At 45.6% G+C, this 27796-nt stretch overlaps 3 protein-coding genes across 5 annotated transcripts; 2 read left to right on the forward strand and 1 right to left on the reverse strand.

The window, feature by feature from the left end:
* Window positions 1-57: 57 nt before the first annotated feature.
* MYCBP (MYC binding protein) lies at window positions 58-27249 on the forward strand. 2 transcript variants are annotated; one of them, XM_072917828.1, is made up of 9 exons: window positions 58-524; window positions 1011-1221; window positions 1898-2008; window positions 21561-22121; window positions 22321-22393; window positions 22594-22758; window positions 24057-24105; window positions 24806-24935; window positions 27154-27249. In XM_072917828.1, the coding sequence occupies exons 4-9, from the start codon at window positions 22107-22109 to the stop codon at window positions 27196-27198; spliced, it is 477 nt and encodes a 158-aa protein (XP_072773929.1). In that variant the 5' UTR covers window positions 58-524; window positions 1011-1221; window positions 1898-2008; window positions 21561-22106; the 3' UTR covers window positions 27199-27249. The 2 variants fall into 2 exon arrangements, with proteins under 2 accessions (XP_072773929.1, XP_030146182.1); XM_030290322.4 differs by lacking the exons at window positions 58-524; window positions 1011-1221; window positions 1898-2008; window positions 22594-22758.
* LOC115498248 (NF-kappa-B inhibitor delta) lies at window positions 6111-12335 on the reverse strand. Of its 2 annotated transcripts, XM_072917912.1 has the most exons (12): window positions 12244-12335; window positions 11468-11556; window positions 11344-11386; window positions 11025-11146; window positions 10375-10559; window positions 9480-9585; window positions 8642-8788; window positions 8418-8469; window positions 7790-7947; window positions 7278-7391; window positions 6774-6938; window positions 6111-6461 (listed from the first exon to the last, which is right to left on the reverse strand). In XM_072917912.1, the coding sequence occupies exons 1-12, from the start codon at window positions 12257-12259 to the stop codon at window positions 6402-6404; spliced, it is 1257 nt and encodes a 418-aa protein (XP_072774013.1). In that variant the 5' UTR covers window positions 12260-12335; the 3' UTR covers window positions 6111-6401. The 2 variants fall into 2 exon arrangements, with proteins under 2 accessions (XP_072774013.1, XP_072774012.1); XM_072917911.1 differs by lacking the exon at window positions 12244-12335 and having other exon boundaries at window positions 11468-11792.
* Window positions 17044-18713, forward strand: GJA9 (gap junction protein alpha 9). Its single transcript, XM_072917827.1, is given in 2 exon segments — window positions 17044-18480; window positions 18483-18713. Coding segments are annotated over 2 exon segments (708 nt in total). The 5' UTR covers window positions 17044-17865; the 3' UTR covers window positions 18576-18713.
* Window positions 27250-27796: the final 547 nt, after the last annotated feature.

Raw genomic sequence — 27796 nt, forward strand, 5'->3', positions numbered from 1 at the left:
CCCCGCGTGACGAGGCACCGCAGCCCCGCCCTCCATTAGCCCCGCCCCCCGCCCCATTAGCCCCGCCCCGCATTAGCCACGCCCCCTCGGGCCGTGAGGGCTCCGGCGGGCCCGGGAGGAGGGAGCGGCTCGGTTTGGCACAGCACGGCTCGGCCCGGCCCGGCCCGGCCCGGCCCGGTTCGGTTCGGTTCGGTTCGGTTCGGCTCGGCTCGGCTTGGCATTGTGAGCCCCTCCGCGATAAAGGTGACTGCCTGCAGGGCTGAGGGACCTGAGGGATGATAACGGGCGCCGGCCAGAGCCAGCTTTCTAACTTACGTTGCCGTTACTTTTATCCCGCGTTAACAGCGCGGTGTTGAGCGTTCGTGTCTCTGGGATAGCCCTGCAGAGGCTGTTGCACAGACCGGCAGCACCCAGCACATTCCAACATCTCGGTGGCTGCCGAGCCATTTCTGTGTGGGACTAGTTCAAACTGTGTGGAGGAAATGTATTATGCTTGGCTGGAAAATCCCAAAAGTGTACATAAGGTAAGGATCAACCTTGCCAGTGTTAGCGTTCAGGAACACACATAATCATGGGATATGATTACATACAGGTACTTTCATTGAGAGCTCCGGGAATCAGGGGTACAGACCCAAATCTGACTCCGACATGGCTTTTGAGCTGAATGTATTTTATATTCTATTGTTTTATAACTTACATATGAATTATTAAACTTAGATTATTCTATTGTATACATTAACACGAGTTTCACGTGATCTTTCTTAGGTCCCTGACCATAGTTTCTCATGATTATTCTTACAATTAAACAATAATTATATTTAATTACCAAACAATCATCACATCTAACAATTATATCATTTATCATGTACTAGCTACACAGGTGCAGTTCTGGCAAGGTACAAAGTCTTCATGTACTTAGGGTATTTATTTTTCTTTTCAGGGCCTACTAAGCTTAATTTTCCTTTTAACCCTAAATCCCCGTTATTTTAAAACCCTTTTACTATCACCAGGATGTCACCTTCGCTTCTCTGTGTGTCTGACAAGTGCCACCTCGTGAGGAGGACTGAATTCGTCAGTAGGGACTGGATGTTTGTGGATGGTCCATCTGCCTCATTTTGCCCAAAAGAAACAGCAGTGATTCCTTGAGCAAGAACCAAGAGGAGCTTTTTCTGTTCAAGAGGAAATGCCCTGGGCTTGGGACATGGACAGCATTGGAGGACGGTAAATAGCTTTTACCAAGAGTTTGCAATGTGTCTGGTGATACGAGATGCTGGGCCCATGGATCGGAGCAGATCTCTCTCTGTCCTTAACCTTGGGTATTCTCAGTTCAGTCAGAGAGAAAAAGAGAGGTTTCTGCCAGGCTGGGCCTGGGAAAGAATTAGAAAGGAATGTAAATAATTCTCTATCTCTCTTGCTGTTCACATTGTTTATAGATATGTTCTGCCACCATGCGTCATTCACTGCACACCAACGGGCTGAGATGTTTTTACTTTAAGACCAATGAAATTGGTCTGCACGATGCTCTCTATAAAGAGAGCGATATATTTGAAAAAAAACAGTTGAGTTCCATTCATCAAGCCTTCTTAGTGGAGTTCTTTCATTCCTGTCCTGCCTCAACAGCGACGCTTACCTCAATTAATGACGTATATATTTTGTCCTCACTTTACATTTATTTAGGGAAGTGACAGACAGGCTTTGGTGGGAGCCTGGCATCCAGCCAGGGTAATTCCACTCACGGGAAGGCAAGAGAGGGGTAAACAAAGTCAAGACAATTCAAGGGAGAGGTAGGCAAGGTATGGGAAGACATGGAAAGGAAGGAGTAGGCATGGCTTGACAAGTCAATGAAGTTCTAGGCAAGGCAATAGTTCTGTACTGTGCTTGTGCTTCCCCAATTTAGGTAGTGTTGGGGGTGTTCTTCAATGAAGGCTCAAGGTCTTCCTCGCATCTGAACTTCTCAACTTTGTCTTCGGAGCATGTGCAGTTATGGTGTTCCTTGGTCTTTCTGGATGTAAGTGGTTTAAATTCTCCATTTTGTGGCTTATTTGCTTTATATTTGCCGATTTCTCGTTAGTACATCTTGCTGCTTCCCAATAGAGTTATGCATGTCTATTTTTGGGATTATTCACTTGGCGAATTTCTGTTTATTTAAGCATTAAGCAACTAGTTAATCATATACGAGCTATTACATTGTACAGAAAGTTATGATTCAGGTTATATTGGAATAACTCAAGCTATATAAGCACCTTGTACGTTTGACCCAGCTTACAGAGGAATCACCTGTGTTATATGTAATAAAGATAATTCACGCCAGTATAATATGATGTACGTAATATTTTATATTATTGGGAAGATACTCAAGTCTGCACTGCAAGCTGCCCCACATATTTAAAAACTGGTCCCTTATAAAACCTCATTTACAAGCTAATACTTGTGGCTCGCCCAGGGATGGGTCGTTTCTCGAGGTAACCGGCAACAACTCGAGACTGGAGACTGGGATCGCTGGAACCCTCCAGGCTGATACATCTGAATGCCGTGTTCCAGTAACTACATCAGGGAAATTCATTGTTCAAACACAACGAAGGGAAAAGAGACTTTATGAATATGTAAGACTTCGAATGGAAAGAAAAGGCTGATTGCTGAAATCCCAGCCTCAGGCAAAATATTCCCTATAAAAACCGCTTGTACCAGAGGGTGGTGTGTGGCATAGGGAGACTCTTTGCTGGAGTAGTCAAACCTGTGACCCACCCAGTGCCGATCCCAGGCTGGGCACTGTCCTTTTCTTTGTGGCTGGCTCAGACAGAATTCCATCGCTGTAATAAAATTTTTATTTTTATTTTTGAATTCGGCTGGGTCACTTTTCATTTATAGCACCTCCATGTCCTTTGCCTCGCTTGCCCAGCCCTGCGTTTCCTCGCCCCGGGCTCCGTTGGAGCCTTCGGGGGCCCTTGGGTAGGCTGGCAGCGCCCCCTGCTGGGGCTGCTGAGCGGCCGCGGGGAGGCGCTGTGCGCTCGAAATTGATGTCGCGGTCCCTTGGGGTGATTTTGCTTTTAGCTTTTTCGTGTTTTTCAGACCCTGTTCTGCGTCAGTGTACACTGGATTCCATATAGAGTGTTACTAAGTTCTCTTCACATTTTGGTCAGACAGAACAATCCATCCAGGCCTGAGAACCAAGGACACCCTCTGCCTCAGGCTGTGAAAAATATAAACACAAGTGAATCAGGGAGGGCGGAGCAAGCTGGGGGTATCTGACTTCATTACCTGAAGCTGTAATTGGACAATTAACCCCTGATATGCAAATAGACCAAACTTAGATCTGTCTGAAAAACTCATGACCACCGTCCATCTTGGGTGTAGTCTGTGCGAGGCTTTTGACTGCCCAGAGTGCGTCTATTGAAGAGCTTTAATAAATATTCACTTTATTATCTTAATTCTGCCTTGCCTCTCTTCTAGGGAGACACTCCAAGGCATCACTGGAGCTACCTAAAAACAGAGGCCAGACAAAATTAAGGCAATAAAAAGTAGTTATATTTATTGAAGGGCCTTCAGGTTCATTTCGGGCAGACAAAGCCCCGCCAGGGGCTGCACCCGAAATGGACAATGGGTCACGGGTTTTCACACTTTTTTAAGTTTGGGCCATTTGCATATTGGGGGTTAATCTTCCAATTATAGCTTCAGCTAATGAAGTCATTTACCCCATGTTTGCTCCCCCAACTCACTTTTGTTTCCATCTCTCAGGGCCTGAGGCAGTGAGGTGTCCTTGATTGCCAGGCCTGGAGAGGGATTGTTGTGTCTGCCCAAAATGGGAAAGCAGCAGCTCACACTGCACATGGAGTTTGGAGTTATACACTAAAAAACTACAGGATTACAAATATATAAACAATAAAAAAGCTAAAATCCTAAGGTATCAGGGTGTCCAACGGTGAAGATACAAAGTTGAAAATGTCCTTCACTCTCTCTGAGAAACTGCACCAGAACAGAAAGATTTCACCGACCTTCCCTTCCATCTGCAAACTTAAATTCACACCAGAATCAAGTGATAGCTGCATTTCCTTGCAGCTTTTAAACTGTGCACCTAACTATGGTGGCAATGTTCTTTTGTCCTCCACTGTAGTCACACAATTTCAGTCTTGCAGAGTCTGAAATGTCAATCTGTTTCTTGCACAGAAAAATGTGTCAGGATAGAAGCAGTCTGGCAAACTGCTCCTGTAGAAACACGTTGGTGTCATGCACTTTCTTTCTCAGCTATTTGTAGCATCACATTTTGTCACAGGGAGAGTTTCAGTACAGATGCTGAATTGTCTTAGTTTCTTCATCTCTGGTTTCTGCAACATGTTCTTGTCATCTGTAAATTTTGCATTCCTGCTATCCCGTTCCGATGTGCTTAGGCCTGAGCAGCAGGACTCAGCCAGAGCTGATTTACAAGATGAACCCTAGGCATTATGTCACTAAGACAATCAGTATTATTTAGCTAAAATGTGAGTTAAATAATTGACCCATTGATCCCCATTTACCACACTTTAACCTCCCAGTTCATGCCCCGTTATTGAGCTAAAAATAGATGACAAATGCTTCTGCCAGCTGTTTAACACCAAACCCACTGCTTCAGAAACTTTCACATAACCTTGTGTAGTTATCTGCAAGAAATGTATCATTTTAAGAAATGTTCCCAGCTGGCATGAATAGAGGCTTCTTTATAAGATATTTTAGGGGAAACCCTTCCAGCCAAGGCCTGGGCTCTGGCCAAGCCCTGGCCCCTGCTGGTCAGGAAGTGTGCCATCATATCCAAATATTTTTGTGACAAAAATACCACCAACTCCCTTTGACTTGTTGGTTTGGGCCTATAAAAGCTGGACTCAGTTTTGGGGTGAATTTGGAGACCTCACCTATGAGTGGATGCACTGTGTAGGATTTTCCCAGTTGCTGGGAAGGGTTCTCCAGATCCTCACTGTGAAATGAGGCTCCCCAGTGACTGCAGACTCTGGAGGATGGTACAAGTATTTAGGCAATTTTGGATTTATCTTTCTCAATCACTCTCTTGTCTCTTGTGTAGTAATAATTAGGTGCATTACCTTGCTTTTTTTCCCTTGGTGCTAAAGCCAAGTGTGTAGTTATATTGAATGTAGCATTTTACTTTTGTGTTGCCTTAATAGTCATAGTAAAATAAGACTATTCTTTCTACTGGTGTTTTTGTCCTTTAAATTGCCCCTGTCAATTGGCAGAACAAATTCTCAGCATCATTTCTCTCCCTCAGGCTTTGTTCATTAATGGATATCAAGGTTGGTTTAGTAAAACTTTAAATTTCAATAATTGTCCCAAACTGTTCTTACAATAGCAGTCTGTGAAAAAAAACCAAACTTTACTACATGCTGGCTAAAATGGAAAATTACACTGCTTATTATTAATTAATTAATTGAAAGTTAATTAACCCCATTAAGTATAAAAATGAATTAGGAAAGTTCCATAATTTCTCTCTCTAGGAGGAGTTTTGTAAGGTGCTGGTATGGTGTTGGAGATGCTAGGAGGAATTTCGGTGGTGATAGAGTAGATTTAGAAGAACTGGGAGGGATTGATTTGGTGGTGTCAGTTGGCCTTTCAGTGGTGCTGGGTGAGGTTTGAGAGTGCTAAAGAGGAGCTGTAGCTGGCTAAAATGGTTTTGGGGGATGTTGGGAAGGTTTGAAGGTGGATTGGGGGAGCTGGGATGGTTTAGCTGTGAGGGGACTGGGTGGGTGCAGTGAGGGGTTTGATGGTTCTGGGGGATGCTCCCCTCACCAGTTCCTCTGGAGCACCCCTAGGGCAGGGGGTACCTCGGGGAGTCACCCCAGCTGGCTCATGGTTATCACCCTCCTTCCCCTTGCATTTCCCACCCTTTCTCCCTCATTTTTCCTGCTCTTTTCCCCTCACGCTTCCCACCATTTACCCCCTTAATTCCAGGCCTTTAAATAGTGTCAAAGGAGGGTTTTTTGATGACTCAATCCTTAAAAGAAGAGAAAAGGAGGTTTTCTCAAATTTAAGCCCTTTGTTCCAGAACCCCCTCCTTTTCCTGTGGTCACTGGGATGCACTAGGAGAGGCTGAGGAGAGACTGAGGGTACTGGGAAAAAACAGACTCAGATTTTAAGAATGTTTTTATTTAATTCCAGAATTCTCTCAGTTTTTGGGTTTCCCCTCCAATATGGCATACTTCACCCAAATCCCCCAATTTGGAGGAGACACGCTTCATTAGCAGCCCCCATTAATGAGGCTGGGGGGGAGGGCAAGGGGGAGCTGGACCCCCTCTGTGCTCCTCCCTCCACCAAACCAATGTGGTTCAGACTCATTTCACAGAAATTTGGGGGCAATTTCATTGAAATCAGGAAAAGTTAACATGAGGAAATCCCCCAATATGATACCCGCCCCTCTGATGTCACTCGGCGGTGGGGGGGGGACGATGGGACCCCCGGTGGCTCCTCAGGAGGAGGCGGAGCTGTGGGAGAGGGAAGCTTCAGGGAGGTCCCCAAAACTCGGGGTTCTACCCCAGAATATGGGGATGTCACCCAAAGGTCCTGGGACAGGACCCCACGGTTTGGGGGGTTGTGAAAATGACGGGGTAAAGCAGCAGGATTTGGGGATAAAGCAGCAGAACTTTTGGGCATAGCAGCAGGGATCTGAGGCAAAACAATGGGATTTTGGTGTTCTAGGAGCAATTCCGGGCATTTCCCCCCATCATGAGGAAGTTTTAGGGTGCAGTGGGGTGCTGGGGATGGTGCTGGGTGTGAGGGTGACGTGGGGGTCTCACCTGGTCTCCAGGGGCCCCAGGGGGCACCAGGCTCTGGGGCAGGTCGTGCTCCAGGTTGCGGGCGCTGGGGTCGGCACCCCAGGCCAGGAGCAGCCTCACAAGGGGCTCCTGGCTGGGGGTCCCAGGTAGTGCTGCTGCCATGTGCAGGGGGGTGTTCCCGTGGGCCTGCGGGATGTCAGGGGGCTCAGGGTACCCACAAGTCACCCTCCAGCCCCCCTAGAGGTACCTCAGATACCCTTGAGCTCTGATTCCAATACCTCCGGCCTCCCCAGACTCTCCACAGACACCCCAAAGCTTCCAGTACCCTTTTGATCCCTCTGAGCCTCCCAGAGCCCCTTCCCACCCCACAAACCACTAGAGGAACCCCTAAGAGCTCCACAGACCCCTCCAATCAGCCCCAAGAGCCCCACAGAGGTCCCTCAGTGCCCCATAAAGCCCTAAGGGGAACCCAGAGCCCCCCACAGAAGCCCTCAGAGCTCCCCCAGCCCCACAAGTCCCTCAAACCTTCATGTTGACGAGGCGGGGGGCCATGCCTGGCTGGCGCAGCAGTAGGTGGGCAAGGGCAAGGTTGCCTCCTCTCACGGCCAGGTGCAGTGCTGTCAGGCTGCTTTTGGTGTCCTGGGGGCAAGACAGGGGTCGGGGGGGACCCACAGGACCCCCCCACCCCCCTACAACCTCTTCAATCTCCCCAGAGGGACCCCTAGAAATCCCAGTGCCTGGGAGCACAGGTCTATACAACCCATGGGGACCCTGAAGGGAGACACAGGGGTTTTTTGGGGCACAAAGGTGTTGGGGGGGGGGGGGGGGGGGGTCCCCTGCCCCACCCCCACCCCAACCCTCCCATGGTACCCAAATGGACCCCAAAGGCCAGGAGCTCAGGTCTGCCCAGCATAGAGGGACCTTGAGGTGAGACACAGTCATCTTTGAGGGGCACAGAGGTCTGTGCGGGGAACCCAGGGGATCTGAGGGACACCTGGAGAGTCGTGGGGTACCTGGGGGTCTTTGAGGGTCTGTACCTGGCTGCTGCTGTCTGCTCCCATCTGCAGTAGCAGCTCAACACAGCGGAATTGGTCCTGGGGAGTAGGGGACCCCCCTCCAGAGCCCCCCGTGGGGCTGTAGCCTCCCTGCAGCGAGGCGTTGTGGGCCAGGACAGCGCAGTGCAGAGGGGTCTGGCCTGGGGGAGAACCAGGAGGGGTCAGGAAGGGCCCCTCCCCACACAGGGCCCCCAGAATTTGGAACTCTCCTAGGGACTCCCTCAAAGTACAGACACACCCCCTGAGACCCGCCCGTCATCAACCAGGACCCCCAAACTGGAGATCCCCCATCCCCCCAAAACAGTGAGGCATCCACCAGGAATCCCACCAAGAGCTACCAAAAAATGGGGATCCCCAGCATCCCCTTCAAACCAGGGATCCACAAGTCCCTTCTGTATTGAGTACCCCTCAAGTGGGACTTTCCCAAAATAGGGACTCATCAGATACCCCAAATCAGGGACCCCTGAGTCCCCCTCCCATTGGGACCCACCAACTGAACTCTCCCCGATCTCACCCAAACAAGGACTCCCCAAGAATCACCCTCACCCCAAAACCAGGGGCCCCACCCCAAGCCCTTCCACCACCCTTGCCCCCCCTCAAATTTGCTGACCCTCAAAATTTCTGGCCTCCACGTTGACAGGAACCCCCGAGGATATCATGGCCTGGGAAGGCAAGGGGAAAGATTTGGGGTCCCCTGGATACCAGGCACCCCACTAGGCAAGTTCCCTGGTCTCCCAGGACAGCCGTGCCCTTTCTGGACCTATTTTGGGGTCCCCTTTGGGAGAGTTTTGTGGTCCCCACAGTTGCCTGGTCCTCATGGGGTTGGGGTCTCACCTGGAGGATTTCAGGGTGCCCATAGGCAGCGGCCAGGTGCAGGGCTGTGCGGCCGTCGTGGTCAGCAGCATCAGGATTGGCCCCCAGGACAAGCAGGTCCCGCACAATCTCTGGGGCTGCAGCTGCTGCTGCCACCAGCAGTGGAGTCTGGGGGCATAAAATGGGGGAGTCAGGGACAGAATGAAGCGGGGGTCAGGGGGACTTGTGTGACTCCTGGGGGAAGTTAGATGTCTAGGGGGTAAAGGGGATCTGGGGGCTCTTGCAGGGAAAAAAGGAAGTTCAGTGGGATCTGGGGGAGTCAGAGGTGGTTGGGGGGCATCAAGCACCCCTGACCCCTCAAATTATCACCCTGGTATTCTGCTACTGCTCTACCCCCTTTATCATTCCTTTATTATTCCCTCATTAATTACTTGTTATTAATATCCCCTTCATTACCCTTTATTGGACTCTAATTATACCAACACTAATCACTCATTATTACCCTCCCACCAGTATTAATTACCTCTTTATTTTCCAGCCCTCCCCCTGTTATTAGACTGCAACAGAACCCTGTGGTTAATTATCCCAGAATTAACTACCCCATCCCCATTATTAATTACCCCCATCACCCCCTGATCCATTATTGCCTTTTTACCCCTGCCACCTCCTTATTGTCCCAATAAGACCCACTTATTACCCCATAACCCCTTTTTTACCCCCAGTGCCCTCAACTTTCCCAGGAGTTCTTGCACTTCTAGCTTCCCTTCCCCCCCACCCCCACCAAACTTGCCTAGGTACTCCTGCATCTTGATCTCCTCCAGATGTCCCCTCAGGCCCCCCAGGTGTGTCCCCCGCTCACCTTGCCCAGGTGCTCGCGCACCTCAAGCCCCCCCAGGTCCCGCAGAGCCTCGGCTGCAGCCCGGGCGAGTGCCCAGTGTCCCCCGGCGCAGAGCACGTGCAGCAGCCTGGGGGCGGAGGAGGTTAGAGGGGATCCCCTTGCCCCTCTACCCACCCCCCACATTACACCCAGAACCCAGACCCCACAAAAAGACTTGTCACCCCATAGCCCCTCCCAGTGGCTCACAACTGCCCCTGGGGGCTTCCCAGCACTGCCTTGTCCCACTGACTCCCCCATTGCCTCCCCCCTGACCTCCACATTGACTCTCCTATTTGCCCCACACTGATCTCACCCACACTGACCCTGCTTCATCCCACTGTCCCCCCACTGAACACCACATTAACTTCCACTCACCCCACTGCCCTCCCATTGCACTCCTATGGGCCCCACTGACAGTTCTTCACACCCGTGACCCCCTAAATTGCCCCCCATTGACTCCCCCCTATGGGTATTCTCAGTTCAGTCAGAGAGAAAGCAGAGTTCCTAACCAGGCTAGAGCCTGGGAAAGAGTTGCAAAGGAATGTAAATAACTCTCTATCTCTCTTGTTGTTCACATTGTTTATAGATATGTTCTGCCACCGTGCAGAACACACATCAATGGTGTGAGATGTTTTTACTTTAAGACTAATGAACTAGTCTGCATGATGCTCTCTATAAAAGAGCGATGTATTTGAAATAACTAGTGTTCACATCATCTAGCCTTCTGAACTGGAGTTCTTTCATTCCTGTCTTGCCTCAATGGCAACACCCCCCAATTGCTCCAATTTAGCCCATTGACCCCCATGGACCCCTTGACCCCCACACCCCCTTATGACCCCTGTACCCCCAGTGCCCTGCCATGGCTCCCCCTACTCACGTGTCCCCCTCCTCGTCCTGCTGCAGCAGCTCCCGGGGGTCTCGGCACCCCAGTGCAGCGCGGGCAGCTGCCAGGTCCTGGGGTTCAGGATACGGGTCTCGGATCTCCCTTCTCAGCAGGGGGGCCCCAAATTCTCCCCACGGCACTGCGGGATGGGGCCAGGCAGGGCCAGGGATGGCAGCAGCCTTGAGAGGATGGCAGTCAAGGTGAAGGGGGGCTTGGTCCAGGTGCCCCCCCCCAAATCTTGCCCTGATGATCCGCCCCATTTTCCTCTCCTTGCCCCCCGAGCTGCCACCCCATTGGTCCCATCTACATCATCTCCCCCCACTGCTGTTTCCACTGCCCCCAATTGCTTCCTTCATTCCCTCCCATCGCCTCCCTTAACCATCCCATTACCCCCATTTAACTCTCCTCCCAGCTGTCTGCCCCCTCTCCCACCACTGCCCCACCATTCCCCTCCAGTTGTCTGCCCCCCTTCTCCCCCCCATTTCCCCTATTCCCTCCCTTTGCCTCCCATTCCCCCCCACCATTCTCCCCCCCACTGTCCTCTCGTTTTGCCCCATAGACCCCCATGTACCACACTGCCCCCTTTAATCTCCCAGTTCACACCCCATTTCTCCCCTCCTCACCGTCCCCTCCAACCAGCTCACCTGAAACCCCCTCGCACCGGAGGCCCTTCCCCCATGGGCCCCCCCCGGGCTGCCATGGGGTGACCCATGTGGGACCGCACAGAGGCTGGGTGTCACTGCCGGGGCAAGGGGCCAGGGAGCACCTGAGGGAAGACCAGCTGATGGGGGGGACATTGCGGGGGGACTAGGAAGGTTTGGGGGGAGGGACATGCAGGGGAATTGATGGACAGTGGGAGGATTGGGGGGACGTAAGGATGGGGTGGGGGGGCATAGAGAGGATTTACGGGGCGCAGAGGGTGTAGGGGGATCTGGGAGGAACTGGGGGGTCGAGGTCACTCACCATCCGAGGGGCGCGGGGAGGGCAGGGAGGGCAGAGCCAAAACCTGGGGGGAGAGCGAGGGGGTCAGGGAGGAGAGCGGGGGTGTCCCCGCGGGAGGTGTCGCCTGGGAGAGGGGGTCACCCACCGGGGATCTCACCCCTTCCCTGCTCTTCTGCTGCCGTAGCTCCTTCAGCAGCTGCTTCACCGTCTGGGGCGGAGCGGCGCGGGGGGGACCTGGGGGCGTGCAAGTAGGGGTTCGGGGGTCCCCGGAATGCCGGGGAGCCCTGAAAACTCCTGGAACGCCGCTAAGCGCCCAGGCGTCCCCCAGATCCCCGTGTCTCATCCAAACCCTGTTCGGGGGTGCTCCCTGAACTGAGATCCCTCAAACCGCCGTGTCATAACCGGGGCCCCCCGGGACCCCCAAACCCCTGGCCCCTCCCCGAGCGAGGCAGGAATGCCCCTGTCGTGACGTCACGGGGATTCCCATGCGTCACTGCCCGCCCCCGCCGTCACCGCCCTCCTCCCCGGGGAACCCCCTCCTCCCCCGCGGGGAGAATCCAGCGGGGAGGCCCCGGGAATCCCCCCGCTCCTTGAAGGCCAGTGTCCCCCCTGCTCCCCCCAGGGCTCCTAAAGGGTCAGCAGACCCTTCTTGGCTCTCTAAAGGGGCCAGTGTCCCCTAAAAGCGAGACTTAAAGGGCCAGTGTCTCCTAAGAGCAGCTCTTAAAGGGCCAGTGTCTCCTAAAAGCAGCTCTTAAAGGGCCAGTGTCCCCTAAAAGAGCGTCTTAAAAGGCCAGCGCTCCCTCCCAGGTGTTTTAAAGGGCAGCACCCTGTCCCAGCCTTTTTAAAAGGCCAGCATCCCTTAAAAGCGGATCTTAAAGGGCCCGCGACACACCTCCCCCCATCCCCCTTATTCCCCCATACCTCTCTGGGGCCGCATCCCCGCGGGATCCGGGTGCAAATGGGGCCGGGGCGGGCGCGGGGACCGTTTTGGGGGGACTTGGGCGAGGAAACCCCGCCCCGGAGGGAAACGCCACCAAAACGCCAACGCTGTCACTGTTGCGACGAGTGATAAGGCAGGGGGGCGGAGCTGCGGAGGGGCCCATGGGACACAGAGGATGGGTGAAGGTGGAGGGGTCACCAGGGGGTCCTCTGAGCGGGTGTCGGGAAGGGTCACAGGTCCTGGGGTGTTCCCTTGTTGCGTCATCAGCACCGATTTGGGGCAACAATCCAGGGTCCCTCTCACCCCCCATAATTTTGTGTGGGTCTTTCTCCATTTGAGGGACTCTCTGACCCATCCTAGGTGGGGGCTCTGTCTTCCCAACCCCAGAAGATTACGAAACCCATGAAGATCATGGAGATTGTGGAGACACCAGGGCTGGTGTCTTTACTGCGGGAGGGATGATACACCAAGCTGTACCCCCCTGCCATTTGCAGGGTGACACTGCTCCCCTCCATACCCCCCATTTGGGGGGTGTGTGGTGTGTCTTTCCCTTTTGGGAGGATCTTTGCCCCATTTGAGGGAGGTTTCTGACCCGTTTTTTGGGGGGGAGGGCATTTAAGATTGGGGGGCTCAGCCTGATTTCTGTGGGATTTCTGACACATGGGATGCCCAACTCCAGGAAAACAGGAGACCCACTGAGACCATGAATTCCCCTGAGACCACCAAGGCTGGTGGATTTATTTTGGGGGATGTCACACAGCAGGGGGATTCCCTTCAGCATCCTGACTGGGGGGGTGTCACAAGTGTACTTTCTACTACACAGGCTGCTGAACCTTCACCAGTCCTGAACCCTGGCTCAGGCAGGCAGCTCCATTCTCTAAGTGCCAGAACACACCTGTCCAAAGAGCTGAAACAGCCTAGGAGCTGAAGAAACAGCAAAGCACCCTGACCAGAGGCGGTGCTTTATATACCCCAGCCTCAGTGGCTGCACATTTGCTGCCCCAGCCTGTCACTGTAGGACACGTGAAAGCACGACTCAAGGTGCAAGGTGAAAGAGAGAGAGTTTATTTTCTGACTCCAGCATTTATACTTTTCCAAAGGTGACAGTGGATTGGAGAGTGAATGTGCCACCTCTCCAATGACATTGGAGAAACTACCAGTATATCAAGTTTCTCCACCTCTATGAAGGAATGCAAAACAATAGGTTGTTTACAGAAAGTTGTGTGAGAAAGTTCTCTAACAGAATGTAAACTCAGAAGGCTTTAGAAAATCTTAAGAATCGGGGCGACACCAGCCCATCCCTTCCTGCAGCCTGTCTTAATCCTTGGCTCAGCCACTTTACACCTCATGAGTACAGCCTAGATGCTGCAGCTCCCAGGTGAAGCTCATCTCTCTTGCCCTGGCCCCAGCCACAGACACTGGCCCTGAGCCCAGCAGATGGACACAGAACAGGCAGGAAAGACGAAAAATATTAGAGAGAGGAAGCCTAATAAAGTAGATATGGAAACTTGAAAATGCAAAGAGGAGCAAGCTCAGGAGAGAACTAAAAGCAGGCACAGAAAGCTACGGGACCAGTGTATATGTATAAATAAAATTTTACAGACAATGGATTAAGAGAGGAAAATATAAGCTATATAAAAGTATACAGAAAATACAAAATTTTAAAGCTAAGGAACTAAGAGAGGAATAAATTAAAAACTATCAGCAGTGAACTAAGATAAAGACATAAACTGTAAAAAATCCCCTTAAACTTTCTGATATAGGCCAGGACATCTTCAGAAATTTTGCTTGTGAAAGTGAAAATATAAATGTGCACCTACTGATTTGCATGTGTATCTTAGCAATAAAAAGTGAATCTGTAAGGCAGCACAGGAAATACACCAATTTGGAGAGTATGTGCTTCAGTCTTCCTATGGTAATCTATGGCCTGCCTTCAAACACAGTACTGCTGAATTTGGTGATCCTAAAGACAACATTGAGTAGTGCACTTGTCCAAATTTCTCGTTGTTGCAGTTTATCATTTGTGGTCCTTCTTCACTACTGAAAGAAAACTGTGGGAGTGAGTTCATGTTAGCCTGAAAACATGTAGGACACATCACTGATGTTTGTGCCTCTACTTATCTAGCTGTTAATTGTGGGTCAGATAATAGTAGAAAATAGAAATCAATTGTACACATAAAGTGCACATTATTGTTGTATAGAAATGAAAAGGCATTGATCTTCGAGACTATTTCCATGATTGGAGGATTACTGTGATGTTTGACCCTAAGCTAAGAAAAATCAATATAGTCACAAAAATTTAGAGAATGTTTTCCAGTAAATAAAAAGCCAGTGAGGCAGCTTCTAGGCCTGGAAGAAAAATAAATAGCCTCTCCATACAACACTAAATTACTAAATTCTGAATATTGTAATAAACAGTTTATGTAAACAGCCACAGTTCCAAGCTGTCTGAACTAAGGTAAAAAGCAGCATCAACACTATAAAATTATTGTTGGCACTTGAATTTATTTTCCTGTGAGTTGTCAAGTTGTCATTTAATTGTAGTACTATTTTAAAAGAGATAATGCATCCTGGAACACTGTGGATCATTAATTTTTTTTTTTTTTTTTTTTTTTAAATATTTAGGTTTTACAGAGCAAGTACATCTCCAGCCATGGCAGCTCAGTGTCACCAAACACTTCAGGTTTTCAAACAAAGCTTCAGCATCCCTGCACGAGCTGGCAGGAGCTGTGTGTTTGTGGACCACTTCAGCAGACTCAGAGGGTTTTATTAATAACATAAAAATATTTAGAGACCTACTTTAAGTCCTCAATAGAAGACATATGTTTATAATCCTGCTTTAAATACTTCATAGAGATGGCTGGCTGGAGACTGCTAGTTTGCCAAAATGATTGAGGCAAGCAGTCAAGTGTGAAATTGGACATGACCTATTGACTGATCTTCAATACCAAAATTAAAAGATAATGATTAGCTTTTTAGAGTTCTCAGCAGAGGAAGTTTATTCATCCTTTATAGGACATTTGAATCAGAACTACACATTTGCAGAGTGCTGATGAGGATCACCTAAAAGAACATTAGAGTGCTAGATATGCTTCTTAACTCCTATCGGTCCTAGCAGTGGACTTGCACATTAATAACAGGCATGCCTAATGAGGCTGTGCCCGTGGCCACTGCACTGCTAATGCTGGCTCCAGAAAAAAATTTTTGTACACAAACTAGACATATTTATTTTTTGCTTTTTGTAAAACAAGGTATTTTTCCCTCCCCCCAACCAACATTTCTTAATGTATAGAGTGTTTGAAAGGGTTTCCCCAGCTTACCATCAGTACCAAAAATGTTCTTTGAGACCAGACAGTTTGTGCGCTCTTTTATAGCAGAAAATATTTCAGCCGTTCTCCCTATTTTTCCTGCTGAGGTAATGCAGATGGGTAGCTTAAGGTCTGGATTAAAAATGGAACTTTTGTCACCTAATAATTTATATAGGCTATATGTAAGTATCACTACCAAGAAGAATGACATCTTTAGTATGTCTAACATTTAAGATAGGAATTATAATTATTTGCTCCCAGAAAGAAATACTGAATTATATGGATGGAGAAAATAGAGTAAAACCATTGTCAAGTTCAGGAATCTTTTAAAGACATGACTATGACAAGTAATATGGTCTCAGGAGAATAAATGAGAAGTGCAGAATCACAGAATGTAAGAGATGCTCTCTGTGAGGAGGGAGTGAGGTTGGAGTTGCCAAAAGTACATCCACTGATTTTTTACACCAGGAGTGTGGTGGTAAACTGTTGCAGGAGAACAGACTGTCTGCAGGAATTTACAATTAAAGTGTTTGGGAAGATTTACCTTCTTTAGCACAGGCAAGCTGAATGTCTGCTGCTAGTGAGATACATAAACTAAAATGTAGACTGAAAGTTCTGTTTTAGTCTGTATTTCTGAGGCTGAGACTGTTCCTAAAACTTAAAAGGTGCTACTGAGGCAAAAGAGAAGATAATCTCAAAGAACATAAAGCTGCAGATTTTTTATTTCTAGCTTTTTAAAAATGAGAATCTTTTCATAGTTAAATTATGCTTGAAGCGGTAGTAGATTGAACAATAGATCGATTTTTTCCTCCCTTCAGCCCCAGCAAATATAAATTCCATGTGCAAAGCTCACACTCTATTTGCTACTGTAGCAAAATAAACTGCTTGTAATGTGTCAATTTACTCACATAGATGGAAGATGGCAGGGGTTGTAATATTTAATTGGACGTCGCAGATGTTTCATTTTTCGTATTTTTGTAAAGAAAGGTATGTTTTATTTTTAATTTACCATTTATTTTTAATTAGTTTCTCTTTTAAGAATATCTAACCTGCCTATTTGTATACTGATTTGCAAAAGTATTTTCATGTTTAGAAGGCTTAACATAAAGATTCCTCTATGGACATCAATATTGCAACCATAAGATTTCAGCTTCTGTTGACTTGTTAGCACTCCTGTTTTATAGGGTGAAGATGAATTCCATTTGAAGAGAAAATGCTATGCTAAAGTACCTTTATCCTAAAAAACACCAAAGTAAGATACTATTCTATTGAATTGTGCTGTACATACAATGAAAAGGTAAATCTACAATTGTTTTGCTTGTCCCCACACATAAGAAAAATTGTGTTACAATTGTATATGTATACAATAACATAAATATTGAAAAGGAATTTAAAATTTTGACCACAGTGTAATATCCTGTTAATGGAGAAACAAAGATATGAAAGAAAGGTGAGATGTACAATTACACACATATGTGACCAGTTTATCTGTATTCAGATGACAGTCATTTGGGAAAATCCTGGTAAAGAATTTTTATGCAAATTATTTATTTTTCAAAGAGTTGTGGCCGAAGTAGTAATGCTTGACACTTCGCACTCTATTCACTATTTCAAATGCAGATATCATTAATCAGAGGAAGCAAACCAATTACAGCAATTCTATTTATTTATTGTTGACATCCATAAACAAAAAACAAATTTCTGCACAAAATTATATACTTAAACATGTCTTTTTAATTAATATTGACATTTTCATTAGATGATTTATTTCCTCTTGAGGTCCTTTATATAACCAATTTTCTGTTAAACACTAATTGGACTGTCATAATTACAGCTGTGACATGGGGCTTGGAACATCCAAAAAAGAAGACAAGGAAATATTCCTGTATGTTGATAAATGTCCTAAATATAAACGTACTGCTCTCACATTGTCATTGGATGATGGTTCAAATAGATCACATAACGCTCTTTAAATCCTGCTACAAGTCAGGCACTCTAGTTTCCCTTTATCTGATGCAGACTGAGGGTGTTTAATATCTTGTAGTGATGTGCTTATCAGGATGTTAATAATAAATCAGGCACAGGCAGATGATGCAGTTCTCCATCTCATAGGTGAAAGAAAATAATACCTAATTATAAATGAGCAGTTGGTCATGTTCCCATGGTCACAATATGAGATACGATAGTTTCCCCAGTGTTGTGTTTTTCATAATATGTTAAGGAAGGAATGCGACTTTTACAATGTTTGATGCTTTTTTCTCTCATACATTTTAGTGTTAATATGGCAGAATAACCATGGGAGACTGGAATTTCCTTGGAGGCATTTTAGAGGAGGTCCACATTCATTCCACTATTATTGGAAAGATTTGGCTAACGATCCTCTTCATATTTCGAATGCTTGTCCTTGGAGTGGCAACCGAGGATGTTTGGAATGATGAACAATCAGAATTTATATGCAATACTGAGCAGCCTGGTTGCAGAAATGTGTGCTATGATGAGGCCTTTCCCATCTCTCTCATAAGATACTGGGTTTTGCAAGTTATATTTGTGTCTTCCCCTTCTTTGGTGTATATGGGTCATGCCTTATACAGACTAAGAGCATTGGAAAAAGAGAGGCAAAAAAAGAAAGCTCAGGTAAGGGTGGAACTTGAAAGCACTGAATTAGAAATGACTGAAAATCGTAGAAGACTGGAGAGAGAGCTCCGGCAATTGGATCAAAGAAAGCTAAACAAAGCACCCCTAAGAGGCTCTTTGCTCTGCACTTATGTGATACATATTTTCACAAGATCTGCAGTGGAAGTTGGCTTTATGATTGGGCAGTATCTTCTTTATGGTTTTCACTTAGATCCCCTTTATAAATGTCAGAGAGACCCATGTCCAAACACAGTTGACTGCTTTGTATCTAGACCAACAGAAAAGACAGTGTTTATATTATTTATGCAATCAATAGCAACTGTATCATTGCTTTTAAATATTCTAGAAATTATCCACTTAGGATTCCGTAAAATTAAAATGGGACTCTGTGAGCAGAATAAAAACAAAGATGACTCCGACAATTTCTACATAAACAAATCTAAGAAATACTCTGCGATACCACACTCTTCTTTGGGAATATCCACCACCCCTCAGAAAACACTTCCTTGTGCTCTTAGCAGTTATACCTTTTTGATGGAAAAGCAAACTGACACTATGCTCTACCCAGTTTTAAATTCTCCTTCTATGTTTCAGTCTGTGCAAAATAACCGTACAGAAAGCAGCAGCAATTACACCCATTGCAATCAGGAAAATAAATCTCCAAAGAAGAGGCCAGCTACAAATGCTTTAGACAATCAGACTCAAAATGCTAGCACAAATAATAATGAAGGCTTTCTTGGTGACCTTTGGACTGAGACACATGATGCACAAGAAGAGGCTGAAAAGAAACATTTTCTTGTTGGTACTCAGAGTGCAGATACTGCCTCAAACATGTACTTGAGAAGCTTTGCTGAGTTGCCATGTCAAACTTCATTGCAACCTGGTACAACTTTTCCTAGTGCCAGTTTTAGACAACAGACAATGGTTGAGGACTCAGGAACATTAACAAATTCTCTTCCAAAGAACAGGGACAGAAGACAGAGCAGTTTCAGTGTAAACAAAGCCCAAATTCCTTACAATGCTGATGGAAAAAATTCCAGCCGACCAGACACTTCTGATTCTATGGGGGTGGTGAGCTCAGAATCTACACAAAGCAGAAATTGGAATAGTCCTAAGCTTTTGTCTCTGTCTAGGCAACAGTCACTGTCAAGTAATGCCAGCAGCAGGCGTGCCCCAACTGATCTTCAAATATAGTGTGAGTTAACCCATTAGCTGCATTACCCAATGCTGGGATAATTCCTGAACAGAGGAATTATCCATACCTGCGTGTAAGTGCAGGTAAATAATTCAGCTTTAGCCAGCTGTTTACATAGTTGTGTAACCCTTTGAATAGTAGCTAAGTAATTTTAAAAGGTTTCTTTACTTCCTTTGTAATGAAAATGTGGCATAGACCTCAGTGTATAAACTTCTACACTCCAGCTAAAAAGGAAAACATACATCCTCTCAATCCACATATTAGGAAAAAGGCATAAAATCACAGCTGATACTATTAAAACCGAAAAAAAGTAGAAGACAAAATTTACAGTCTAACAATATTTTTACGAAGACCCGTAAATCAAATTAGGCTAAAGATACTCTCAGAAGAATTTATTGTTAAACATGTCTCTGCCTAATCAGTGTGAGAATTCAAACAGACATTTGGTAGCTGACCAAAAGCAGAATGTCAAACTTATTCCACTGTTCAAGCTGTTGTAAATACAAAGAGAAAAAGCATTTGCAAAACAGATCACTAATTTGTTGGCTCCATGGTACTTTTTTTCAGTGTATCACCACTGATTTCCTCAACACAACAGTCAAAGTGAATTTCTTATAGTATACTGTCAGAATTCAATACACCACTATTTTTTTTTAAACTTCATGAATTACAGACATGTTGTGAGCTTTACTTTTGACATTTTTCATAACACTAATAAGACAGCAAAATCAGAAAACAAGTTACTGAAATTTACTAATCAGACATTTTGAATTTCACAAACCAGAAGGCTTACTATGGAAAACAAAACAAAAAAAACCCCAAAAACAGAGAACCAAAAAAAGCAAATATGGTAGTACCTTCCTGATTTGAGTTACAATGTCAAAAGACATGTAAAAGATTTATCAAACAGTAAAACTACTCCTTTTCTGTTTGTCTCTCCCCTGAATTCTGATAAGCTTTTAAATCAAGCAAAGCTTCTACTTGTTTAGGAGGAACATTTGTGTTTATGCTTTTAATGGGGATAACAAAACATTAGGACATTTATCCACTTGCTGTTCAGGTCCATATGGTGTAAAGGAAGCTCCATGAAACATCTTGAAATTATAAAGGAGGCAAAGATTAACAAAATATTATGGTACATTTGTAATCAAGCTTTGAATGTATGGAATACATTCATTTGAGGTGCACAGCACTGAAACAGTGTAAATACTTGGTGAAGTGGTCACAGCTGAAATGCATTAGTATTTTTGTGTGTATTTCTTACTAGCAGATCTGACATACTGTTCATCTGTTGAAAAAACTAATCTGTGAGATATAACATAATGATGTTACAGCACAATGAAATTCTTAAAGTGCACTGTCATTATACTTACCAGCCAGCCATGTTTCAGATTGCCTGAAAACTGTACAATACTAGCATAAAAGAAGCCAGAAAACCTAAACTGCTATTTTGCTTGTAGCAGCATTAAAGAAATATACACGAGAACTATTAAAACTATTCGCTGTAGGTTTCTTTCCTTTTCACTTCTATGTGTATACATAAATACATAATTGTGTTTACGCTGTAAAATTTAAGGTTGTATAATATCCTGGAACATACATAACTGTAATAGTGTGACTTAGGCAAGTTCATGCTGCTGCTGTGGCTTTGATTCTTGCATTTCTTGATGCGTAAAATCCTGTGGGCAATAACTGCTAATGCTTGTTGTGCATTTAATCTCTCCATAATAAAAAGCCTTGTATTTAATGCACTCTGTTCCTGCTGACTAAATAACAGAAAGTTAGCATTTAGATGTTCATGTATGGGACATGACATTTGTATTTTTGTTGTTCAAGACAAGTTAGAAATGAATTTTTCTGCTGCAGTGAGAGGAATTTTATTAACTTTTTTATGTCTGGATATGAGTCAGACATTTTGTTTAATCACAGCACCTTCCCAAATGAAGAGTAACCACTGAAAAATATAAACATTGCGGAAGAGCATGGAGAGAAAGCGTGAAAACTCCCTAACATCATATGTGCAAGATCATTTGGTTGGTCTTTTTTTTTAATATTTTTTTTTAAATTTCTACAATAAATAGATTTTATCTGTCAGCGTTTCAGAAAAATAAACAGGTGTAACAGCTTCTTCTTTTTTTTTTTTTTTTTTTTTTTTAAACAGGCTAAGGCAAAAGACTTTCGACGCGAAGATTTCACCACTCTTCAATGCCTCACAGCACCTCTGCAGCCGCTGCTGGTTGATTTCAGTCAGCTGCAGCTACTGAAATTTATTAATCAGACACTTGGAATTTCACAAACCCGAAGGCTTACTATGTAAACCAGAAAGAATTCCAGCGACCCGCAGGACAGCTCCGCCCGAACTCCGCGGCGCGGCCCCGCTCGCCTTCTCCGCGGAGAGCTGCGGGGCTGAGCTGAGCCCCGGAACCGTCCCCGGCGAGGAGAGCTGGGCAGAGCGGGAGAAGAGGCAGAGCCGCGCAAGAAGAGGGGGCACAACGCCGGGCCTCGGCTTCCCCTCGGGCGGCGGCGGGACGGCGAGGCCGCCCCGAGGCGGCGCGGCCGCCCTGAGGGGAGCGCGGGCGGCGCGCGGGCCCGGCCCCGGCCGCTGCCGTTGCCGCGGCGCCGTCGCCGTGGCAACCGCGGGGACGCGCTCTCGCCGTTAAAGCGCAGGGCGCAGGCGCGCGGCCGGGGCAGGCGCCGTGCGGGTCAGATGGCGCACCACAAGGTAGGGGGGAGCGCGCCGGCGTGGGCGCGGTGCCGCTCTCCGTGCCGGCTGCGCGGAGCGGCGGGCCGCCGACCGACACCGGCTCGGCCCTTCGTGCCGCCTCTGCGGCGGAGAGCGGGACCGGCCTGTGCTAAAGGGCCGCCTCCGCAGTCGAGGCGGGGCGCGCCGCCGATCTGACCGTGTGGGCGTCCTCCCTCAGGCCGCGGACTCCAAGCGGGAGCAGTTCCGCCAGTACTTGGAGAAGTCGGGAGTGCTGGACATGCTCACCAAGGGTAAGTCTCCGGCTTGCGGCGGGCGGGCGCTCTCCGGGGCGTTGCGGGCGGGTGCCGTTCCTCGTTCCTCTCAGGCTGTCCCGCTCCCGCGGAGCAGCTGCCGCCGCGCACGGCAGCGTCTCAGCCGTCCCTCGGCCTGCCCCGCCGCTCTCCATGGGCTTCCCGCCTCGCCTCGCCGATCGCTTTTTCTCCTCACTCAGTCCGGCGAGGCGGCCGGCAGAAGAGCTCGCCTGGAGAACTTGGTGCGGCGTGGCCTGGAAATGGAGTCCGAGGTGCGCGGCGAGGCGGTGCACGCCGGGAGAGGGCAGCGGGCGCTGGGACCGGCCCTGCCCCGCACGCTCCCCGCGCGGGGGCCGCTGCTGGAGGTGCGTGTAGGACGGCAAGGCTGCTCCTTTCCCCCTAGTCGTGTGCTGCAGACCTCTTCCTTCGGCCGAAGTGCTACTTTCAATGCGTGCTTTCGGGTAGTTTATTTTCTTTCAATGGGTGCTTTTCGTGAGGTTCTTCTACAGAGGAAGTCAGTGCTGGAGATGAAATAACAGCAAATGTTAAAAAAAACTTTGTTTCATACCCTTTCTTGCATAGAACTTAGTGCTTTTTTTTTTTTCCTAGAATGAATGGCACTAAGTTCTGGATTAATGACTCTCCATATCAAACTGGAGAAAATGATGATGCTCAACTTGATACGTGACTTAGAAATCCTTCTAAAATCTTTTTGAGAACCTTCCAATATTGTGTGGAAAAAAATGTGTTAATAATGAAAAAATTAATATTCTCCTGATATTGAAAATATGCTGTTTAAAGAGGGAGCAGCAGATCTAGGATGTCAAGTGAATAGCTGTTGCACTAAGACTCTTGGCCTGGTGTGTGAGTACCATTTGATTTTTCAATCGCAGTACCATCCTATGGGATGGCAAAACAAATCTTCCAAGCAGTGAGGCAAACTAATTTTGCTTTTAATTTAGGAAGTACTTAGCTTAAAACCAGTTTGGCTGTGTAGCTCAAGACTTCTGAAACTGGCACATGGCCCCTGTGGGGAAGCAGGGAGTGGTTGTGATTGGGAACTTCCTGGGTGTTCATGTGACAGTCTCCCGTTATGTTGCTATGTAAATGGCTATTTTTACTTAAATTGTCGGGGTATTGCTGCTTTTGTCTGGTGGTTTTGGCCATTAGAGCCCTTACCCGTAAAAATTATCAGTGGCACCTAGCCCTGTAGTAGCTGTTTAGTTTTGTAACTGTAGATTATCAATGGAGGTTTGCTATTCTGCTGGAAGTTACAAAACTGCCGATGTCTTGTGGTTTAAAGACTTAGCTCAAGTACAAGTTTTATGAACAATATAGTTAGAATTTCAGTCTTACTTGTAAAAGCTAGTACTAGAGTGCATGTGGCATATGTAAATTTTTTTCAGGATGTTTTGTGTTCTGTGCTAGAATAGCCAGAACACAATGTGGGGTTAGGGATCAAGAAAATTCTCTTTAGCTGTTACTAGGTGGAATGCTCTGTCTCCTCTGATACAGCAGACCTGTTGCCTATGTCAAAGTGTGCAAGTGAAAATCTTGTTAAATGGACAAATGCAACATGTATGCTTTCTGACTGCTGATATGTGTTTAAAAAACTTAGAGTTGCATGAGCTTCTTGCAATTGTTGAATATTTTCTATTTACAGTGTTGGTAGCCTTATATGAAGAGCCAGAGAAACCAGATAGTGCACTGGAGTATCCTTTTTCTTTGCTGTGACTTATTTATTGAGACTTCATGCACAATATTGCTTCTGACACATGGGTGGACTGGATAGACTCATTTTGATGCCCTGCATTGAGAACGTGACTTTTTTCAATGCATTTTGCCTAATGATTGCATTTTCACAAGCTAAGGGAGTCTGACAGGATGCCAGAGGGCTGGGTATTTTAGTATGCCAGCAATTATGAAGCTAAGTTATCGGCCATTTCAGTGTTGTAGACCTGCAGCTTTAGATTTGAGTACCTGCAGTGGCAATGGGTTCTGAAGTTTGCTTCTTCACACTTCCTTTCTGTTGTCTTTTGTTTGTTTTTAAATACATGAAGAAGGTGGGAACTAGCATATTTGTTGCTGTTTTTAAGCAGCCTCCATTTTTGGGTATTGCTCCTTTTTTTTTTCTTTACTCTTTTAATTCTTTAAAACATCTGCCATTACGAAGAGAAAAGAAAGTAGTAACACATAAGGATTTGTACTGATATCTTGTGTTTGTCTGTTTGTTTTTAAGGAATATAGCTATGAATTTGAAAAGCTCTCTTATTCTGGTAACTTTTTTCCTGTAGTGATCTCAATGGCTTACTGCAATTTTGACCATGTGTACTGCAGTGTTAACTTCAACACGGGTGTTAAAACTAAAGTGTAGTTATACAACTGAAGAAATACTTAACATCTAAATATCAGTTTTCTGAAGCATCATCTGGGAGCTTCAGCTCCTGAGAATCCGGAAATAGAGGCACTTCGCTTGGAAGTGGCAGAGATGAAAGAAAAATATGAAGCTGTGCTGGAAGAAAATAAAAAACTGAAAACCAAGGTAAAAGTCTACTTGGTGTTCCTCCATAGTTCCATATTATACAACAAGAAAAATATTTTCATTACTTGGAACAGTGCTAACTTCCTTCCATTAGAGTAACTGATAAATGTTGTTGCATTGTTTAGCCTTATGACTGAAATGCTGATAGAATTCATTGTAGTAAAGATTAATATTTTTAATGGAACACTTCTTAAAGAATATAACATAAAATATTGCTAAACTAGGGATTTTATTTATTTAGGGAACGTGTATTATCATGTCCAATATGTTGTATTGAGTCTTGTGTGGATGTGTTGAAGTTGTCTGATATTATGTAGATCATGCTTTCAAGACAGTTTGGAAAAACAAGTAAGGTATTGTATCCATTATAAAGCCTTTCAAAAGGCAGATTGAAGGAGGAAAATTATGTATTACTTTGTGTCACGTGGCACAGACTTACACATGGCAGGATCTTACACAGGCACTTAGATTCGTGTGGAGCAATAATTTGTGCTTTTTACTTAAAGTGACCTTGGTATTTATCTGGAACAACAATGAATCTGAAGTGCTAGCTAGGGCAGGGCCGTTCTTGAATGGGCCTGCAGGCTGTCTGAGAGAGCTCTGAGGTGTGAACAGAGTGAGATATTCAATATACTAGTAACTGCCATGCCACTACAGGAAACTGCTAGGTTTCCATGCATTTGTTGGAAGAGGATGGTGGCTGCTATAGGTGAATACCCCCGAGTTTTTTACTGGGAGACAACCATCTTGCTTTAGTTCTGTGAGAATGGATAAGAAATACAAAGGGGTAATGCCCGAGAATCCCAAGTGCCATCTTGCTCTCCTAGTAATTCTCCTTCTTCCCTGTTACCCATTATGACTCCTCAGCTACATTTGCTATTTCTTACTAGGAAATATGACAAAGAACACAATTTTAGGCAGAGTAGCAGTAGACCAGCCAGTTGTTTTAGCAGACTTAAAAATGCAGCTGCTAGTAAGTAGACAGATAAGAGCAGAATAATCTGGGTCTTTGTTTAAAGAAGTCAAAACCTGTTGCAGGAAAGTAAGCCTTTTGGAATCACAAGTTCATTGGTGCTTCATTCTTTAAATAATAGCTCCTTCTTTACATATTTTCCAGTATTAGGGCGTTTTGTTTTTTCCTGTTCTTTCCTCTACAATGTCATGCCCATCATTCTGACTTACTGTAGGAGTTCACACATCATGCAGGGAGAACACTACCGTTCTCTTGTAGCAGTCCTCTAACATAAAATACGTGCCTTTATCTGTGCATTTGTTGGTAACTACTGTTGCACTCTCACACAAATATCAGATATTCATGTATGTTGGGAGTCACAGTTAGGTCCTTGGTAGAAAAGAAAACTGATTTTGGGTTGTGTACTAGACATCTGTTGTAGTAAAATATCTACAACAATAAAAAAATACAATTCTAGTGGTTCTTGTTAGCAGCAGAGTGTTGCAATTTACTGTTGCTGGTAGGAAGGAACACATGTATATTTTTTTACGTTTATTTTTAATTTTTATTTATGCTTTTAAATTTTATTTATATGTACTTTGTTTATTTTTAACCGGCTCTGCAGTTTGCAGAGGGGAAGAATCTTAATTGAGTAAACTGAACCAGGATATTTCAGAGAGATGGCCATAATTCTTGAACTGTTTTTGAAGCTTGAACTTGCCTTTAATGCCACTGAGGTCAAGTGAACAACTTTGTATCTTTATTTGGTAATAACTTTACAAGTAAAGGTCATATTAGAGTATGTAGTTGCTCAGGTTATCCTCTCCAGAAAGCATAATGGAAGCTATAATGATTACAAGAAATGTTAGGTTGGATACTATTGCAATGAGAATGACTGTTTCATTTAATTATGTTTCAATGAAAGCTTATAGTATCCTAGTCACTATCAACTGCTATTTAAGATGAAAGTACTTAAAGACTGCTAGAATTAAAAACAGGGAAAAGTTAAGGGCAAGACGTGTGCTTCAAAGTGCATTTAAAAATCATCCTGTTATGGCTGCATGGTTATACAGTGTGAGAAATGGATGTTTTGGGAGAAGAATTATTTTATTGCCTGACTTGAAAATGGGCTTGCATAAGGATGAGTGAGTTAAAATGCATAAAGTAAATGGAACAAGTCCAGACCACACATTTTCATTCACTTCTTAATATAGTGTGTTACATGAAATATTGCTACTAACTAAATTCCTTTCTTTAAATCCACAGCTGGCTCAGTATGAACCACCTCAAGATGAGAAGCATGGCGAATAACAGTAGTTTTTTCTTTTATTGCCTTGACTTAATAAAGGGCTTCCTGAGAAATGCTGTCTTGTGTGTGAACTCTGCGTTGTCTACTTTGTTACTAAGTCTTAAAGAATGCATTACTAGAGCATGCAGATGCCATGGCAACTGCTGAGTTAAGCATAGTGGCCAATGTTCTTGCTTTCTGTGTTTAAGAAAAGATGACAGTTATGATTAACTTTTGGATAACTGCTTGCCAAGTCCATGTAATTTTCACAGCATGGTCAATAGTCCTGTTGAACTACAGATCTGTCTGTTTTCCTTTAACTGAAAGGAGTGACATGACACTGATGGACCAACTGTAAATTAAAGCAGGACATTAAATTACTTTCTATGTACTCAGCACTGAGGTGAGACTTCCACTGAAGCTGCTGGGTAACACTACTTAGAAGGGCATAAAATGAGAAAGTATAGTTTTAAGTGATGGATATAGCAGTGTTGAAATGCAGCACATACTGAACTTACACTTTAATTTACATGAGGTGAACCTCTTCCCATGCAATTCATGTCTCTGCTCCCAGAAACTGGGCTTTGGAGAGTTGATCCAGATACTGCATGTGCAGTTCTG

Source organism: Taeniopygia guttata, chromosome 23 (genome assembly GCF_048771995.1).
Source record: "Taeniopygia guttata chromosome 23, bTaeGut7.mat, whole genome shotgun sequence".
Taxonomy (NCBI): Eukaryota; Metazoa; Chordata; class Aves; order Passeriformes; family Estrildidae; genus Taeniopygia; species Taeniopygia guttata.

What these genes read in the sequence shown, in the direction of transcription:
- LOC115498248 (XM_072917911.1), bottom strand. Translation starts at nt 11,665, where the DNA reads ATGAGACACGGGGATCTGGGGGACGCCTGGGCGCTTAGCGGCGTTCCA. An exon ending in GGAGGCCAGAAATTTTGAGG is followed by an intron (nt 7,948 to 8,417) that starts GTCAGCAAATTT and finishes GTTCTCCCCCAG; the next exon opens with GCCAGACCCCTCTGCACTGC. An exon ending in GAGCAGACAGCAGCAGCCAG is followed by an intron (nt 7,392 to 7,789) that starts GTACAGACCCTC and finishes TCTTGCCCCCAG; the next exon opens with GACACCAAAAGCAGCCTGAC.
- MYCBP (XM_072917828.1), top strand. An exon ending in CGCGGGGGCCGCTGCTGGAG is followed by an intron (nt 22,759 to 24,056) that starts GTGCGTGTAGGA and finishes TTCTATTTACAG; the next exon opens with TGTTGGTAGCCTTATATGAA. An exon ending in AAACCAGATAGTGCACTGGA is followed by an intron (nt 24,106 to 24,805) that starts GTATCCTTTTTC and finishes TCTAAATATCAG; the next exon opens with TTTTCTGAAGCATCATCTGG.